The 18,624-nt window shown below is 36.5% G+C and overlaps 4 protein-coding genes and 1 non-coding gene across 5 annotated transcripts; 2 read left to right on the top strand and 3 right to left on the bottom strand.

The window, feature by feature from the left end:
* Positions 1-697: 697 nt before the first annotated feature.
* LOC140801548 (glycosyltransferase BC10-like) lies at positions 698-4,190 on the top strand. Its single transcript, XM_073156701.1, has 3 exons — positions 698-1,143; positions 1,311-1,946; positions 3,213-4,190. The coding sequence occupies exons 2-3, from the start codon at positions 1,422-1,424 to the stop codon at positions 3,852-3,854; spliced, it is 1,167 nt and encodes a 388-aa protein (XP_073012802.1). The 5' UTR covers positions 698-1,143; positions 1,311-1,421; the 3' UTR covers positions 3,855-4,190.
* On the top strand, positions 4,191-4,263 carry TRNAK-UUU (transfer RNA lysine (anticodon UUU)). Its single transcript has one exon. It is a non-coding gene; the product is annotated as a tRNA-Lys (tRNA).
* A 392-nt stretch (positions 4,264-4,655) lies between these two features.
* Positions 4,656-5,377, bottom strand: LOC140802041 (uncharacterized). Its single transcript, XM_073157450.1, has one exon. The coding sequence runs from the start codon at positions 5,261-5,263 to the stop codon at positions 4,796-4,798; it is 468 nt and encodes a 155-aa protein (XP_073013551.1). The 5' UTR covers positions 5,264-5,377; the 3' UTR covers positions 4,656-4,795.
* Positions 5,378-5,971: 594 nt separating this feature from the next.
* LOC140802230 (probable protein phosphatase 2C 74) lies at positions 5,972-8,776 on the bottom strand. The gene is made up of 5 exons (XM_073157674.1): positions 8,199-8,776; positions 7,367-7,549; positions 6,928-7,098; positions 6,654-6,833; positions 5,972-6,568 (listed from the first exon to the last, which is right to left on the bottom strand). Exons 1-5 carry the CDS (start codon positions 8,709-8,711, stop codon positions 6,419-6,421), a joined length of 1,197 nt encoding a protein of 398 aa, XP_073013775.1. The 5' UTR covers positions 8,712-8,776; the 3' UTR covers positions 5,972-6,418.
* Positions 8,777-10,565: 1,789 nt separating this feature from the next.
* Positions 10,566-18,332, bottom strand: LOC140802387 (tubulin-folding cofactor E). Its single transcript, XM_073157895.1, has 16 exons — positions 17,966-18,332; positions 17,697-17,867; positions 16,513-16,559; positions 15,654-15,800; positions 15,490-15,564; positions 14,482-14,603; positions 14,238-14,374; positions 14,033-14,094; positions 13,437-13,544; positions 13,305-13,339; positions 13,077-13,145; positions 12,312-12,403; positions 12,157-12,233; positions 11,437-11,514; positions 11,198-11,304; positions 10,566-11,026 (listed from the first exon to the last, which is right to left on the bottom strand). The coding sequence occupies exons 1-15, from the start codon at positions 18,270-18,272 to the stop codon at positions 11,206-11,208; spliced, it is 1,626 nt and encodes a 541-aa protein (XP_073013996.1). The 5' UTR covers positions 18,273-18,332; the 3' UTR covers positions 10,566-11,026; positions 11,198-11,205.
* Positions 18,333-18,624: the final 292 nt, after the last annotated feature.

Below are 18,624 nucleotides of genomic sequence, written 5' to 3'. Positions count from 1 at the left end.
AAGAGAACTGCAGTGATAAGGGAGAGGCAGCAGTGTCGAGGAAGAGGTCGTCGGTGACGAGAGAGAGAGAGAGAGAGAGAGAGAGAGAGAGAGAGAGAGAGAATTTGGCAAAGAAGGGAGAAAATAAGAGAAGAGAGAGGATTAGGAGGAAGAGAGTAGGGAAGAGTAGAAGCATGATGTTTGAGATTAATCCATTTTAGACCAAAAAAAGAGAAGCTCCAAAATAGCTAATAAATTCCTGCAATCTTGGGAGTAGAGGATCCCCGCCCCCTTGTTCTAATCTATTATTAATTAACTCTTACATTTAGGGGTTGTAATTAAGCCGTGCTCTGATCCAGTTTGAATTGAAATTTATTTTAAGCCTTGTTGTAGAATCAATCAAAATGAAGCCCAAATGAAGTCAAAGCCTATTATTTTCTTTTGTCTGGATAATAGGTTTAGGAAAGAATAAACTCTTGGAGCAACAGTGAGAAACTCTACTTTTCTCTTATTTATTCAAATAAGAAAAGAGATTCTTTTTTCTATATTTCTTTTCTTTTCTCACCTATTGTTTAACATAGTTCTCTCTCTCTCTCTCTCTCTCTCTCTCTCTCTCTCTCTCTCTCTCTCTCTCTCTTTTTAACATAGTTCTCAACTTCATCACTAATGAACAATTACTGAAGTAAATAGAGTATTGAGCCTCTCCAGTGTCCACCTCGTCTCTTTAGAAGATTTATTATTTATTATTTTTTTTGTGAGAAGAGCCTGTGACGCCTGTCTTCTATACCAACTCATCTCTATCCATTAGACATCAACAGAAGGCTCGAAGGTTCCTCCTCCTCATCTTCGTTTACTCTCTTCTACTCCTCCCTCTCCTCCTCCATGTGATCCCCATAAAATCTTAGGAAGATCTGGAATCCAAGTTTTGAGGATTCTGTAAGTTAACTCTCTCCTGTCCTCTTATTCTTGCCATCTCTGGCGGTCGAAGATGTCGGATTTCTTGTTGGTTTCGAGCAATCCGAGGCATTTCGGCATCTGGGTGTGGCTCAAAATGGAATCTTAGATCGTTGTTTCGGAGTTCGGGAAACACCAGGTCATCCGGATCCAGGAAGGGCGGAGGAGGCGAGGTGGGTGGGACAAGACCTCGCCTTTCTCATCTTGGAGGTTAGCTTCTTGGTTCAATTCTAAATTTATAGGTGCGATGTAGTTTTGAGGCTTGCTTCTGGGTCTTGAGATTTTGATTTGGAATACTCCATTTACGGATACGTTCATTGATCCATAGGTTTTCTGGTTGCGCTTTGGATCTCTAATTTAGTAACTAATCGTTTCAGGGTGAGCTGGATTTGGCTTACTTTACGGTTGCTTGCTGGACACTAGTTGATGCAAAGTCTGTTTAGTGGTATAGAGACAGAAGTGGTGTTCAGATTGGGAGTGAGTCTGAGATGAAGTCCATGATGAGGAATAAGATTTTTAAGGACGAGACCGAATTATTCTTTTCAAATCCAAGAAAGGATTTTTTAGTTCGGCTAATAAAGATCATCTGGGGTATAATTGTTTTCATGGCGGGGCTAGTTCTTGGCTTGTCGCTGAATACACATTTCTCTCGGTATTTCACCTCGCAGACAGAACTCTTCTTTCCCAGCAGGATTTACACATCAAGTTGCGAGCTGGATCCTTTGAATATAAAGTATTTCGCGAAACCATGCCAATTGATGCATGCTATGACAGATGACGAGTTGTTCTGGAGGGCTTCAATGGTTCCCAAGAAAGAGGAGTACCCACTCGAGAAAACACCGAAAGTAGCATTCATGTTCATGATCAAGGGTTCTCTACCGTTCTTGCCATTGTGGGAACGATTTTTCAAAGGGCATGACAAGTTTTATACAATTTACGTGCATTCTTATCCATACTACGAGCTTAATGTGTCTGCAGGATCTCCTTTCTATGACCGCCATATTCCGAGTGAGGTATAACTTGCATATAGTTTTCCTCAACTTTTTTTTTTTGGTTCTTGCTTACCATACAATATGTGCTAGCTCTGTGAACATGAACTCTATCCTGATTTATTCTCATGAAACCTTTTTTTTAGCATGTGGAGGTAAAGACTAGAGTAGAGTAGAGTAATTCTCAATCCGTTCTTTTTTATTGGGATTATCTATATTAAGTTTCTATGAATTCTTCATTTGATACATATAATAAATTTGAGCAAAATTTATATGAATGATATCAGAATATTTCATTTTTGTAATGTCTTGAAGAAAACACCATATAGGATAAATTTTGGTAACTTGGGAGGTTCATCTGAGCCAAAGAATCTGGAAAAGACATAACGTTGTGCTTTTCCACAGTTAAGCTTCTGAACAAAATTCAGACTTGTTGTTCCTTCCAAGTTTGTTTGTAACTGATGGCAAACTAGCTGACAAGCTTCCTATTAGCTTCTTCGAAACTATCCTTTAGAAGAAGCTGCAGGGATTTGTCTTATTTATTAACACAAAGAAGCAAATTTGTGGTCTGTAAGTGCAACAGTCTGATTAGCTTGTAGGAGAATTTCATAACTAGTCTTAAGATTTTCAACAATGGAAAATTAAATTTCTGAATGACTAATTTTATTCGCACCATTGACAGTCTAAATGATTGAGGTGCGGATGATCTGCACCAATTATAATTTAATCTGGGATTACTAGATTATGAATTTACTTCATGCTCAAACTAGGTTACAGTTTAGACCCTTAATGGTCTCAAAATGATCAGGGCCCTATTTTTTCATCCTCATCCTCATTTTTGGCAACTACTTTTCACGGTGTTATTCTTTTACATACTTTTGTGATTGTTCTCAGAATTTGTTAATATTGCCATTCTGTTTGGTTCTTCCCTATATGAGTAAATTTTCTTAGATCCTTTTTATTTTTTGGATAAAAACTTTCTTAGATCCTTAGACTTTAGGATTGGACTCTAATTGATTAAGAATGTACACTTTCATATTCAGTGATAATACTCTATCTAAAGATATCATTCACTCTTTCTGTTATTGTGTGCCAATTCCTCAGCATCATTGTTGGCCATGGGGTAGTAATTACTTTATGCGACAGTCCACAGAACATTTTTTATTAACCTTAATTGTTGATGTTAAAATTCCCTAATAACAATTGAATCTCAAAATGGAATTAGTTGAATATGATTTTTTGCTGTTTGTATCTTATCTAACCTGTCTTTTATTTGCTGTCCTTGTGCAGAAAGTTAAGTGGGGATCTATATGGATGGTTGATGCACAGAAACGTCTCATGGCCAATGCATTGTTGGATTTCTCAAACGAACATTTTGTTCTGATATCGGAGAGCTCAATTCCGGTCTTCAGTTTCCCGACCGTCTATGACTACCTCATGAAGTCATCCTATAGCTTTGTGGAATCCTTTGATGAAAACTTACCCCATGGCACTGACCATTATAATGACCGCATGGCCCCCGACATCATGCTATCTCAATGGAGGAAAGGGTCACAGTGGGTTGAACTCAATAGATCATTGGCTGTGGATATAGTTGCAGAGAGGAAGTACTATTCCATCTTTAAAAAGTACTGCAACTCTGCTTGTAACCCAGATGAGCACTATATCCCGACATACTTGAACATGTTTCATGGTGCCTCCATTGCAAACAGGAGTGTGATGTGGGCTGACTGGTCGAGGGGAGGTCCACATCCGGCGACATATGGCGGTAAAGACACTACTAAGGACTTCATCGAGTCCATTAGAAATAATGGGACAATCTGCATGTATAACGCCCATCCGACATCTCTTTGTTTCCTTTTTGCGACGAAGTTCGCTCCTGATGCCTTGGAACCTCTTCTGAAAATCTCTTCAGCTGTAATGAGATTCTGATCTCCTTATTCTCGACTTCTCTCCACTGATCTGAGGGTGTACAGCTTCTTGATTTCTGCTTATTTGGGTTAGAGGAGGCAGGTAGGACCTTATAATGCTAGAAAGGATGCATTCCAAATCATCTTTTGCTTCTCCTGCTGTGGAAAGCAAGTAGCACACAGTTTAATTATTAGGGAGGTGTGGTAGTTGATTAATCAAATGAACGATATGCGTCAGTTAAACTTGGGAGATTCCTTGGTATGTATGCAATAATTTGTCGAACTTTGGTTTGCCAGTTTTCTGAAAATGATCTTATATATGGATTTAATTTTGTCTTGAAATCATCTCAAACATCAAGCCGTCTTAGCTCAGCTGGTAGAGCGCATGGCTTTTAACCATGTGGTCGTGGGTTCGATTCCCACAGACGGCGTTTACAGTTTAATTAATCCTTTTAATTTTTAATTTAACCATTTAAATTACAGTTTACTTTTTGTGGTACAAAGTTTATCCCGATTCAAACTTATTACGACTTTACATATAAATTTTAAGCATTTAATCTTTTGTGATTCATAGTAAGTTGCAATTGTTAGATAATTTTGGCCCAAGTTTAACTTAATACACTTTTTACATTTCAATTTTAAGCATTTAATCGTCAGTAGTTCACATTGAGTTATAACTGCTAATTAAAATCCTCTATCGTGTAAATGGTGAAATTAGTGTGAATGAAGAGAAATTAATATACTTAAATTTTTTAAAAAAAAAATTAAAAGATTTTATAGGTTAATCTTCTCGGTTAGTCAACCAATTAGCAACGTGATTAGCTTTATGAAAATATAATTAACTGTATCGTGTTGACTAGCAGTATAAGAATTTGACTATAATTCCCAATTCATATGCGGAAATTTCAGTTATATATATAATCTATTACAGACACAATCCTCCTTCATGAAAACAACTAAATCCTAACACTCCGAAACCAAGGAAGTGTCGGCGGCGGCGCAGTCGAATCCGCAGCGGCACTCCGGGCACTCGTCGAAGTTATCCGTCGGAAACGACGCCGACAGCGGGCCAACATAGAAGCTGAGCTCGTCGCCATTCCTCTGAACCTTATCGATGCCAATCCAGAGGAAGAGGACCTTTACACTCACCCCATTCAACTCCTCCAACGACCCAGATTGCACTTTTCCTGCGATCTTTCGCTTGTAACGCAGGAGGTACTTGCCAGAGACCTCGAATTCGCAGTCGCTGCTCAGGTACACCTCAAAGGAGCCATCTTGCCTCAGTTGGTAGCTCCGTACTCCCTCAGGGAGGATTCCCCTGGGGAAGTTGAATCTCTCCAGCATCTGGTAGGCAGTTGGCGAATCTGAGAGTTGGGTCTTGGCGAAGGCCATGGAGAGGGACGAGATCAAGAGGAACACTAAGAACGCCATGGTGGTGTGTGTTAATTTGTCGGTAATTACTAGCCAAAGATGGGATCTTTAGTGTATCTCTGAGGAAAGGAGCCAGTTTTTGACTCTTTTGAGAGAGCGAGAGAGAGATATTCCTGGAATATATTCTTTCTAAGTCTCTATTTTTTTTTTCTTTTTTTAGTTCTAAGTTGGAAATAGACTTGGTCAAGTTTCATGTCTAAAGGAATATCCGGTTAAAAAGGGACTAATTTGAAAAGATTCTTTTGTTTTTTTTTTCATTTTTTTTTCAAGTAAACACCTAGCAATATGTCTAAAATGTAGGTGGTTATTTACAAAAAGGCATGATTATGGTATGAACAAATCATCGGCCGTCCAAATTCATGTACTACTGCTACTAAACTAACACGTAAGAATTAAGATTCAAACTTACAACATTATCCTATCAATGGAACAGTAAGTCAGAGTGTTAAACAAGTCTCCGGCGGTGATAGCCAATTTGGCCGATGATCAAACATCTTTTTATCTTTTTTATATCTAATTAAATTTACTTTTCAAAATATCAAGATTAAAAATTAAGACTAACTAATTAAATTCGAGACTTAGTCTCAAACCAAACAAGACCCAAAGTGATTATAAGAAAAGCATTAAAGTATCGCCGGTGAAATCTAATCGGATCAATCCAATTACAAGTGTTGTACCATAATTAATGTCCTCCTTAAACTATTAATGTCCAATGTGATAATTTTAAATTTAGATTGATCGAATAATATTACAATATGTTTTTATTTCTTTTATACTTATCGCAAATTTCTCTTACATCATTGCAGATATTAATCAGGGTTTATATCAATACAATACCCCCTCAAAAAAAGAAAGAAAGAAAGAAAGAAAGAAAGGTAAACCAATTCTATCTAGTTCTTGAATGATCTGCCTATCATTTCAATCATCAAATTGTTCTGAAGAAGTTCATAGAGAAATTAGAATTTTCTCTTTTTATGAAAAATGTAATTACTTACTGGATATATTTGCAAGGTGCCACTTTGTTAATAATCTTCCCATGAGATTACTCCATGCATCTTAATTAATCTCTCCAGCATTTGCTCTCTAGATCTTCTCGTTTAAATTCCACTTCTCTAATCTGGTTGCAAATTTCTTTTCTTTTTTCTTTCGAACAACTTAGCCTATAAATCTTTGGAGATCCACCACCATGACTGTAATGTCATCCCTGCCGCCTCTACTGCAGGAGATCTCAACTAGCTCCTTGCAAGATCTCATGGATTTGTTGTTGTGCCTCAAAACAACATCAACTGCCTCCTGATTAGTGACCTAATCATCAAACAAGATCCACTATGTTAGAGAAAAATTCTATCAAAGTTCTAAGCATTATCCTAATTAGACTAAGTTTATATACCTTATCCCACAGCCCATCAGAGGCAATTATCACAAATTCACAGTCTTGAGTTACATGTAGCTTCTTAATCTCAGGCTCAGAGATTATCCACTCCTTCAAGTTGATATCTCCGATCGCTCTCGATACCGCAAGCGAGTCTTGGATTCGCCATACTCCATTTCGACAACTCACATAGCCTCCCTGAGATGAATCAATCATGATAGTAGTTAGCATAACATAGTATAATATAGTATAGTATAGTATAGCGCAATATAATAGCAAAATTAGGGTTTACCAAGCTCTCGATTCGGATCCTTTCGTCTTCTCTTCTGGCGCTATGATCACTTGTTAGGGCAATTGCCGCTCCCTTGTGGCTCAAAACAACTCTGCAGTCACCCACATTGGCAACATGCAACTCTCCATCCTTCAATAGAACAGTAGCTGCACAAGCTCCACTGCTCACACCCTATAGAAGAGCAAATGGATTGTTGATATTAGTCCATAAATAATTAGAGGCAAAATAATTACATTGTAATCTTTTAAGTATTGAAATTTTTTGACAGTTTCTTCTGCATGCATTGCTTAAAAGCTCATCTTTCTTAAATATTTAAAACCTAAATCAAGTCAAACACAAACCCTCTATTTAAGGCAAGTTGAAAGATTCACAGGAGTATATATATATATATATATAAAGTGATTGGTAGTTGGGAGTTGGAATTTTGTTAGCTGGGTACCTGGCTAAGGAATTCTCTATCTGTGGTCAAATAGCCTTCCCTGATTGCTATTTCTAGGTGGTTTTCTTCTCCATGCAGCTTCTTTGCCTCAGCCAATGCTGCTATAATATTCTGCCCTAGTTTCTCAGAGACAAAGTCCACAGCTGCAACCCCTCCATGCCCATCAAACACACCAAAGAAAGCCTGTGAAGCATTCAAACAAGAGCAAGGATTAATAATTAGGTAGAAATTAAACTTTATGATGCAATTGATTGCCATAGACTATGAGAGTATATATATACTCCATTTATAATTGTATGCAACTTGGCACTTGTATTACATAACTAGCCCCACATGGACCACCATTGATACTCTATAGTTTGTTCCAATATCTATCATCATAGAAACCAAGATTTGCCATGAACCATTTTTCAAACTTTTTTTCTTTCTATTTCTAAATCTTTTCTAAAGTTCGTAGACCAAATTCATTAGCTTTCGCTAATAGAGAATCAGACTAATTAAGGGACTTTTTCACATTTTTTACCTCATCACTACTCTAATACTTTAAGCTATTATTTACACGCAACCCTTATATGCCACACCGTATGAAAATAGATAAAAGAAAAAAAAAATAGAGACCGAGATTTGAAGTCTAGAACTCTAAAAAAATTAAGCTTTAAAATCATATTAACTCACTAACTACTGTAAAAACTTAAGCCATTAGATAACTTCGACTTACACATAGAATTGAATAACGCAAGCTTGAAGCCTAATGGAACTCTCTATATTTATCATCCTAGCTAACTTACTTGGTTATAAGATGAAATAACATTGTAGATGTAGAAAGTTTTACCTGCTTGGAATTCCCATTGATGTCAGTTATTACACCATAACCATCTTCCATTGCATGTCTCACTCCCTTTCTACTAAGCAAGCAAAAGCCACTTCCCTCTACCTCCAAATCCTTCTCAACCATCTCCTTCTCCTTCCTCCCCTTTCTGAAATCCGACCCCGCACAAGACTGCGGTATGACTAGCATCGTCGGCCGCCGCCTCGCCTTCGCCTCGTTCGCTTTTCCGACCGACGGAAAACTTAATCCTTGCCTAATCTGCACCAGCGAATGAGCTTTCTCCCCGTGCTCGGTCCTCTCAGCTTCGGCGTCGCCGCCGTCGGTCGACTGCACGTTCCTTTCGAACGCCTCCTTCGTCGATCTCTTATGACCGACGTGCGGCGGCTCGGCGTGCCGCTTCCAGCAAACTGAAACACTTGCATGGCTAGAAGAAGAAGTAGAGCACAAAGCCATCCAGAAGTGGTGCTCAAGAAAAGGTACGAGGGAGTATAAGAACTGAACCAAATCATCAACCATCGTAGAATTAGTATGTTGTGCGCTTCTCGATCTCGTCCATCGTATTAATTAGTTTGAGGATTCGTAAAAGGTTCTGGTCGGGGTTATATAATATAAAGGATACGATCGGTCGAGATGGAGAAGATCATTAGGATCGTAGGAGTTGTCCAAGTCAAAGTGGGGCATGGAGTGCTAATTGTTTGAATCTTATTGGAAGTAGTAATGGAAAGGATTGAAAAGATTGGAAGGCTTCAAGGTGGAGGACGGCAGAGGGGGAAAAGGACGTGGGAATCGGTCGAACGAAGGAATGGTTCGCTTAGGGAATTTTTTTTTCACTTTACACCCTAAAAATATATATATTATGGTCAACGCCTTGCCTAGAGTAGTAGAATGCAAACAAAACCAACATTTTATTTTTCGAGGTAAAAAAAGGTATTTTTTTTACTAAAATTTTCTCTTTTTATTTATTTATTAATATAGTAAATATACAATGACGATATTCATTTCAATAGATATATTTGAAAAGGAGTTGATTTAAATGAGAGGTCATTTTCTCTTAATACTCCTATTAAGGAGCTAGTGAATAGGATTTAGGCAGTGACTTAGTCACTGTGAATATTTAAGGAAATATTTTGAATTTAAAAGTAGGTTCATATGTCTCAAAATTGATCGCTGACGAAATTAATTATCGATGGAGACTTGGTGTAAGTAGTTCATTCCTGCGTGGCAAAAGTGATCTCCATGCAGTTGATCTTGTCAACAAACAAGATGCTAAGATTGGAAGAATATACGGGTAATCTTTATAATTTAGGGTTTAGAGTTTAGCCGAGTTTTTTCAACACTAGACGGGTTACATACATCACATCTAAACAAGATGTTCCTGTTTACTTCAGGATTGGTTTTGATCCGTTAGGATTGCGATAGAATTGATGGAAGCCTTTTTCGGTATATAATTGTTAGGTTTTCTCTAGCTTTTTCGGTATCGAACGATTTTTTTTTTTAATGTATCAAGCTTATAATCTAATGGTTATAACTTGCTAATTATAATCTTCTGATTGAAATGAATGATTTTTCGTCTACTCTTAATAAAATAAGGTAATATGACTCATCTGTTTAGATTGTGAAAAGAAAATATAGACATATTCATATGAAAGTCTTCTCTGGAATCTAAAAGAAGAAGAAAAAGAATAAAAATATATATATAGAATAAAGAGCAAGCAACGGCATGTTTCTTAACAACTCATCAGTGTAGTCTGTGGACTAGACCAGTTCATATCTCCATTACTAATATTCTTCTAGAATTTAGAGTTTTTTATTTTATTTTATTTTTATTTTATTTGGTGGCTACTTTTTGCCACTAAAGTATTAGACCAAGTATTGGAATCAGTAAGCTAAGCTAAGGTGTATATCATGTGCGAATATTTCCGCCGTATAAAAAAAATATATTATTTACTCCGAGGAATTTGGATTTGTGGAAAATATAATGGCTGCGTGACGTGGCAGCTAATCCATCGGGGAGAGAAGGAGAAGGGTTCCGATCGTTGACTTTGGGACGCATTATGACGGCGTTGGGGTGAAGTGGTCAACGCTTTGGTCGTTGGTTTTATTTTTTTAACGTTTTTAAATTTTGAACTTTTTCTAGTAGGGATGAAGCATTCGTTGGATTTAACCCATACCGAGTCCTGTGGCTTCAAAGTAGTTGGCCATGATCTAATTAAGTCTATATTTATTGGGGAGTTGTGGATTAGATCGTACCAACACTTCAACGTTGACTTCAGTTAGCATCAGTCTAAAGCCTATCCTTCTGATCTCCTAGCATTGACTAATTCATCCCGTCATCATTTATTTCTAGATGCATTTCTCTCAACCATCGTATTTAAAGAATTGTAACACTTGTTTCAATATTTATCATAATAATTGCTTTGAAGCTTTCCAAATACAATCTGGACTGGATAATAATACGACACAATTGTGATGCTTGTGTGAATAGGTTTTGTCACGTTGCTAATGCTAAGAAGTTTGACTTAATATCTCATCAAAGAGACAAAAACAAAGCAAGGATTTTGTACTAGTTACATCCAAAACATTCCAAGTCCATTGTGACGCTGCTTGTAACTGATCAAAGAACAACAAACAGTTGACGCAGCTTGTAACAGATCGAAAGAACAAACAGTTGACGCCGCTTGTAACTGATCAAAGAACAAACAGTTCTCTCTGGTTCCGATTTGGAGTACAGATTTTTAGGCAATGATAAAAACCAATTTTGGAGAGTATTCCAGCCAAAAGGAAAGTCAAGACTCAATCATCTCCAACTTCTTCGTCAACCGTGATGATCTCTACAGGAAAATAAACTAGGTTATAACAAAACTAAAGCCATTATAGATCATTATGGAGCACTAGCAAGTGCCACAGATGCTAATCTAAGTTATCTTATTTCCCTTCAAACAATCTAATATTTTCATCCGTCAAGTTTCTCAAAATGACGCCACAAAAAGTAGACTGTGTACCTTGGAAGTTAAGTTTCTTCATCCACAAGGATGGTTGCTCCTGTGCTGATACCAAGATCCATCAGAGATGCCATATCCTCATCAAGCATTAGGGGTAGAGGAGATCCCTGCCATAATTTTCGCAGGTCAAATTCAAACCTCGTTATAGTCCATAAGTAAGTATTAAATAACATCTTGCTAAAGAATATATGTTGTTAACCTCACATAATATTATAAGATAAACATAAAAAAGGACATACCTCTTCCTCAATAAACAATCTCAACTTGATGTCTTTCACTTTAAAGAAACTCTCACATAAAACCTTCAACTTTCCAAGCTGTGGAGGTACACAGAAATCAGTTTGCTGCGACTCGAGCCAATATTGCTTTAGATGAATGAAGAGAGATAAATTACAATCTATATTGTAAAAGGGATATATTATAGAGGGAATGCTTATTTCCTGAAAGCCTTTTCTTTTCAGAATATATAAGCTATCATATCTTAGATATTAATTTAAAAAACTTATTATATAGTGAGAACTACAAGACTTCCACACCACGTATCGATATCCATGTTCCATATCTCTAATAAAAGAGAAACAATAGGAAAAAGGTGATTTTACTCTGTAAGTCAAACTCTTATCAATTTACTCCGGAAATTATTAATCTGTGTGTACGACATTCAAGAGATCATGCATCAGGTCATGGAAATAGTGGCTTCAAGAATTGAAGATAAGGGACCTTCTCTTCGACTCTTCCCATGCGGTACATAGGAAGGAGCCTCATACACTGGAACAACATTTTATAAAATAATCTTTGCCTATCTTTAGTTTCAAGGAAAAACTTAGCACTGAATCAAATTCAAATTCATATGTAGGATAATAATCTATCAAGTCGTCCACCAACCCAGCCTCCCAAAAGATATGAAAAATATAATGCAACTATAAGACTTCATATGTAGGATATGAAGAGATATATACAGTAGTTGTAGGAGGCAGTTTTTTGGTCAATGGCTGCTTCTCCCCCATGGAAGCTCCCACACATTTCAAAGTGATACCTGCATACAAAAGGGAAATTTTCTACAGACAGGATATAACCATTATAAACAGTACTTAGGTAATGTTCAGGATAATACTGATAAGTCCAGAAGACATTTTCTGTGGACCCGATGCTACAGAATGTGGTTTCTCATCTTCAATCCCATGCAGTGTCTTCAATTCTGCAAACCTGCATTAACTATTGGTCATTACATAAATGTTTTACAGCAGTATCGTCACCTTGATAAACTGATGCAATGAAGACTGGCACTGTTAAAAGAAATTTGGGAGAAAAGTGATAAAATGCCAAAAGAGATCTGGCAGCTGCGATGGTGGAAGTAGCCAAGCAAACTATATGATGCAGTGTGAAAGATCATGTGGGCAATAATGCCTAATTGTTTTTCAAAAGTAACTGAAAGTAGGACAAGTCATATATAAAGTCACAGGTAATGGGTCAGGTCGTAGCCTCCCTGGCCAAGCAAGTGTAGGTACTTCTAAACCTGATTGAGACTGTTGTCCTACATCAAAACTGCTGATGATGACCATCCAACAGCATTACTTCATACAGAGCTGGCTCAGGTGTGACATGCTTGCATCAGCCAATCATTCTAGGGGCAAGGACACAAAATCATGCTCATCACAACCTCAAACCATAATGAGCTAGCAATAAACTATCTTACAAGTAACATCTCCATGATGATATAGTAACTCGTCAACATTGACATATGTACACTTTAAAATGAGAAGCATACAAAATAATAAATAGAGCAAATCTAATGCAGCCCTCGCCTCCCTTTAAAGTTTAAACCTCACTACTAAAAACAAATTATAGATGCCACAAAAGTTTAAACCAGCAAAATTACCTAGGGTGTAGTCGCTTGATCTCCTCTGAATCATATGTTTGCATCTTTGCCATAACAAGGCGTATGTACCTGCAGCAGTTACTGACACAGGTAAAAAAACAGACAAAGCAAAAGAAGACAAGAACAAAAGATGGCCCATAGAAGGTAACAAATAGACAAAACAAAAACAAATGTATAGAGGCAGGATAGAACTTGATATAAGATTATAAGCAAAAAAAATCAACTCACCGGATTTCTGATTCTTTCCGCTCGCGTGAACTTACCTATATATTCACATGTATAAGTTATATAATGGAGTAAAGCTCTAGGAAAATCATCTAAAATTCAGTAAATTGGAAGTCAAAAAAATTCACATGGTACCTCGCTCCCATTTAGTACTTTAACTTTGGCTAGACGTGCAACCAATACAAATCTCAGGACACCACCTTTAGCTGGATCAACTATAGGATTCTGAGAAAGCCTGATGTCCTTCAAGAAATGTCAAAACGCTATCAAGTATTAACATGCTGAATACAATCTTCTTACATAATTATCATTCCTTAATAATTAATAGAACCATTCCTTAATAATTAATAGAACATTCTGTTTTAAGTCTACTGCACAAAGTTGTGTCCTACAAGGTGCATATATTAATCCTTGAGAAATTATTTCTGTGAACGTAGTTCAATCAAAAAAGGGATGAAATTGATGATAGTATCAATATTTTGTCCATTTGAGGAATCAAGGAATGTGGTTAAATATTCAATGTTCCCAATTCTTTGGCACATTGAACAAAACACAAATTTGGAGCTTCCATGGACTGCTACATTTTACTGAGGCCAATTGCGTGCAGGAGCACTTAGTCAATAATGTTTATCTATACACTGAGAGAGTTGTACTTCCAAACATCAGTATATTAGTAATAGTCTAATAGATGATACTCTAATTTAGAAATTGTTCAAAGAAAATCAACTCACCGTCAAGTTAGGAAAGAAGTTTAGTGAATCTACAGATGCCAAGTCTTCAATTTCATTACATCCTGAGGATTTAAAGTAGTTAGTTGTAAGTCACAAGATTCAATAAAATTGTAAATTTAGCTACTAGTCATAAGTGGTAAAATTCAAAGGGAACCATTTACTTTTATTTCCACAAAAGCATACCAAAACAGGCTTCTAAATTTACCTAAAAGAAGGCATTGCAAATTCTCAAAAGGCACAGAAGATATATCATCGCTAGTACAATAATTTAGTATCCCTGGATGATTGGATGGATAAAATATATGCTTCAAATTGTTCTTGTTCAAATGAAGCTGTTCCAAGCTGAAATTGAAAGGAAAAAAAACCTATGTTTATATTTCCAGTTGTCGAGAAGAAACATCAATTCACTAGACTCAGATAATATAACAAAATACACCATCCATCCGTACCTTCTTAGATGAGAAAGCTTCAAAATGTTGTCCCACACATCAACACAGTTATCTTCTAAATTTATGAGCCGCAATGAACTAAATCCTTCGATAAAAGTTGTCACTGATGCAGATGGCCCAGGCTATATGAAAAATATGGTTCTAGTTAGTCCTTCGTAGCAACGGATAGCATTTTACATAAAACAGAAACCAAATGGACTCATCCTGTAAGAAATATTTTAAATTCCAACAGTAAAATTTCCTATTTTGATGAATTACTAAACAATGAAGCAGAGGGGCTGCTAACTTGCTTGTCAAATTATTCTGGATTTCAATTTATTAGTAAACAGCAGATAAAAAATCATGACAACTGTTGATGTATATATCAAATCTGCCTTATATTGCATCTGCTGGACAACATACCTTGTATGATGAATATATTCATTTCTTGATGAGAAAGAACCCTAGAGTTCATCTCCCATAATGATAATATATGCCAGTCCTTAAAAAGCACTGTCAATAAGTGGACAGTGAAGCCACAGCATAATTAAGAGTTATATAATTACTAGAGTAGACTGACAAGCTAGTGTTTCTATAACAAATACTATGAGTCAGTTCTCCCACCAACAAAATAATTATCTTGGAAAGGATTTATAACAAATCTTTAAAGGAAACAATAGGAAGTATGAATAATAATTCCTAAACAACAAAACACATGATGGTGTAGAGACACCTGAATATATTATATCTCAAAGCAACTATACAAATTACAATCAAATGTAATTATGTATATCCATCCTCATATGCATAGGCGACCTGTCAACACATATTTAGTCAATATGTAGCCGATGCAGCATATCCAAAAATAGAGCATATTTGGCCAGGCCAATATTTGAGGGAACATACTCATGTGGCCCATACAGGGTTGTGCCACATATGCTACTTGACTATAAAAGTATATACGCCATAAAAGGCAGTTTTGCAAGTCAAAGATGAACTTTCATAGCAAAAATGGATAGCAGGGCTTACTGTGATCGTCTTCAACTTATTTGCCATCAAATGTAGTTCTTCCAAAGCAGGAAGTGAAATTTTAAGTTTTTCAACCTGACCCAAATGAAATCAATGAATTTAGAATAGAAATTTGGCAAATGAGGAATAATTTAAGCATCAAAATAAAAGGCTAAAAATATTACCAGTTCCCATGTCACATGACAATTATTGAGTACCAGAACCCTGATTCTTTTAAGTGAGGGGAGCTCCATTACGTCACACTCCATGATATTGTTCGTCAAATCTAGAACTTCAAGGGATGATAAGGCTTCACAAAGGGAACCAATATCCTGCAAGAAAAGACATCATTGTTCACAGAATTATTAGACTAGATGAATTTATCATACATATCCTGCTTATATATGGTGTCAATTACATCAAATTGCATCTGTTCAGCATAATCAAATTCACAAGATTCTAATTCATTTTATGGCACTCAAACTTCTCAAGTTCAGAAATTTGTCATATTGTCATCACTCATCACAATCAATTGAGGATATATTCTCAGTAGTTTGCAGAAAAACTCAAAACATGCAGAAAAACTATCTCAGCATAAAATTTCAGTCCATGGATCACTAACTTGTGATGTCTTAGTATACGATGTTCTCTACAAGACTACAAGTCTAGGTTCGTCGCTGAACCCATCCATACTATCAAATAAAAACAATCTAGGATTACTTAAACGATCTAGAATTAGAAGGATCCTTCAAATTTTTATTTGGAGAAAACTTTCATCGATAATTCTTGTGCTATTAACAAATTTGAAGAGCAAAAATAGAAAGCATTTTTAACACCAACAAATTTCTATTTTATTATACTTTTGATGCATAAAATACGCCAACTTTGAGGTTATAGTAAAAATTATAAATAAAAATCCATTATTCATACAAATTAATTTAAGGAATATATCTATTACATAATCTGAGTTACAATCTTTCATTAAGGTCAGAAATTATGAAAGCACTCCTACTGGGAGAATTTACATAAGAAACAAAGACATACTTCCCAATTTGACAGCAAATTTCCTGTCAAATCAAGCTCCTTAAGATCTGAAACAGAGAGAAAGGCATTATTAGTATTGGTGAAGCAAATAGAACCATGAATTAGCACATGTTTCATTGAATAATATGCAACTCAAATTTCAGTTGGAGAGGACAGCTACCATAATTTAATGAAAAAAGTAACATCCTAAATCTTCTTAATCTGGTATCAAATATTAGAATCAAAAGATATGGATCTTGAAGATTTTCATGCTAGGATACAATTATAGAACAGGGGAAAAAAACAGTGGAACACCTAAGCACTTATTTGAATGTAAAGAAGACTCCTGACATCATATGAATGGCTTGCCACAGTACCTCCTAAAGCAACTGATTAAACTATTGAACAGTATCTCGTGTTCACATAATCTAGATCAACAATTTATAAAGGTTAAGAACGATAATTAAACAGATAGAAGGAAGGATCATAGTGCTATGCAAAATAACTTTTCTATCAAATGTGAGATGGTAACCATTCACCTATTGAAACTTTCAGTTGCAAATTTTAGGTATAAGGGTAAAATAATAACTAATCGCAAGGTTATTCCACATGTTTCTTTAGAGTTTAGTCTTTTCCAAACAATCTCATTCTCACATGCTATCCAATCTTATTACTGAACTAAATGCTTCAAGAGATTATAATATTGTAGTCCTAGTGATATTGAGTTTTAAAAAGGCATTTCTAGCATTTTTTTGACAGTATCAAGTATGCATTTTTCCAAAGAAGACTTCAAATTGATCTGAGAAAGTCATGAACCTGAACATGTAGACAATTGACTACATGATTCACTTTAAATATGCAGAACAGTAGAGAGACTTGGTTGATTGGATTGAATTTTATCACATAGAGCAGTAAGAAACCCTGATGGCCCATTGCAATTGTCTTAGATTGCAAATCAATATACTTCTGCAATTCCATTGTGTATGCACAACAACATATGTTATATTACTTGTAAGTTCCAACAAAAAAGGAAACAGATAAAGTTAACTGGATGTCTTCTCAAACCAAAAGCCAAATAATCTCAACATCCAATATTAAATTCAAGAACTATCAAAATATAACATGTATTCAGTAAGAAACAAAACCAATCTTGTAGAACTGTGCACAAATGAAAACAAGTTTAGTAAACTAGAAAAGGAATTTACTTGGAACAAGAGCACTGATCTGATGTGGAGGTCCTATTGAGCTGACTCCCAAATAAGAAACTGATGCACTGAGCAGTTCATCGAAATGTTTTAACTTCTCCTGGACTTTATTCATCCCGACGAGTTCTATAGACACACGCTTCTTACTCGTCGAAAGAACATACATTTCATCTGAATGCATGCCTCATAGTCAATATGAAACACCAAAGAAATCAAATCTAGCAAACGCCAAACGTTTCTATTTCAAGATAGCATCACCGTAGCCTTACCCTGTCCTTCCTTGCTGGAGTCGCCTTTATAGCGGCATTGAAGCGCATCGATAAGGGAGATCCCGGCACTTACGGTTTTGGGGCGAACGAAAGAGGCGGACCTCTCGCCGGAGGCGGCGAAGTAGCGGATCCCGCCGACGCATCCATCGTGCTTGCCGTCGCCGTCGTCCCAGTCGACACCCACCCAGGAACCTGTGTGGCCCTCGACAGTGCCGGCGTACCGGACCGTGCCGGTCCGGCGAGGGTTTCCAACGGCGTGGACCCTTTGCCCCACGTGGAATTCGGGGGTCTCGAGCGGATCCGCCATGGATTGGGAGGAACGATCCGCTTCGAGGTGCACTTATAATAATTGGTAGGGCGAAGAGTTGACGATGGTCGTTAATATTATTATTTAAAAAAAAGGTTTTTAAGGAATTGTATATCATAAAAAAAAATCTATTGGATGTATTAGCATGAACTTTTGAAATATTTACTTTCCTCTAAAAATGGACCATCTTTTGAACTCATTTGAGTTTCAGAGTCAAATGAGAATTTTCAGATGATTCAAAGGACAGAAAGGAATCGTGAAATTTATTTGAAAACAATTAAAAGCTTCACCAAGAATATGAGCGGCAAAAGGATATTAAGGACAAAGACATTACCTAGTTGCTGCTGTGGCA

This window comes from Typha latifolia, chromosome 15 (genome assembly GCF_019914945.1).
Source record: "Typha latifolia isolate L0001 chromosome 15, TyphaL0001v2, whole genome shotgun sequence".
Lineage (NCBI taxonomy): Eukaryota > Viridiplantae > Streptophyta > Magnoliopsida > Poales > Typhaceae > Typha > Typha latifolia.
Note: the sequence above shows the minus strand (reverse complement) of the source record. Positions and strands in the feature narration are given on the sequence as shown.

Excerpts from the sequence above, each read along its gene's own strand:
- LOC140802041 (XM_073157450.1), bottom strand. The coding sequence starts at position 5,263 with ATGGCGTTCTTAGTGTTCCTCTTGATCTCGTCCCTCTCCATGGCCTTC.
- LOC140802387 (XM_073157895.1), bottom strand. The coding sequence starts at position 18,272 with ATGGCGGATCCGCTCGAGACCCCCGAATTCCACGTGGGGCAAAGGGTC. Across the intron at positions 15,801-16,512 it reads ATTTGCTGTCAAATTGGGAA|GATATTGGTTCCCTTTGTGA; the intron begins GTATGTCTTTGT and ends CTTTTCTTGCAG. Across the intron at positions 12,404-13,076 it reads ATCAAGCGACTACACCCTAG|GTTTGCAGAATTGAAGACAC; the intron begins GTAATTTTGCTG and ends TAGTTAATGCAG.
- LOC140802230 (XM_073157674.1), bottom strand. The coding sequence starts at position 8,711 with ATGGTTGATGATTTGGTTCAGTTCTTATACTCCCTCGTACCTTTTCTT. Across the intron at positions 6,834-6,927 it reads GGATCCGAATCGAGAGCTTG|GGAGGCTATGTGAGTTGTCG; the intron begins GTAAACCCTAAT and ends GATTCATCTCAG. Across the intron at positions 6,569-6,653 it reads CTGATGGGCTGTGGGATAAG|GTCACTAATCAGGAGGCAGT; the intron begins GTATATAAACTT and ends TTTGATGATTAG.
- LOC140801548 (XM_073156701.1), top strand. The coding sequence starts at position 1,422 with ATGAAGTCCATGATGAGGAATAAGATTTTTAAGGACGAGACCGAATTA. Across the intron at positions 1,947-3,212 it reads ACCGCCATATTCCGAGTGAG|AAAGTTAAGTGGGGATCTAT; the intron begins GTATAACTTGCA and ends GTCCTTGTGCAG.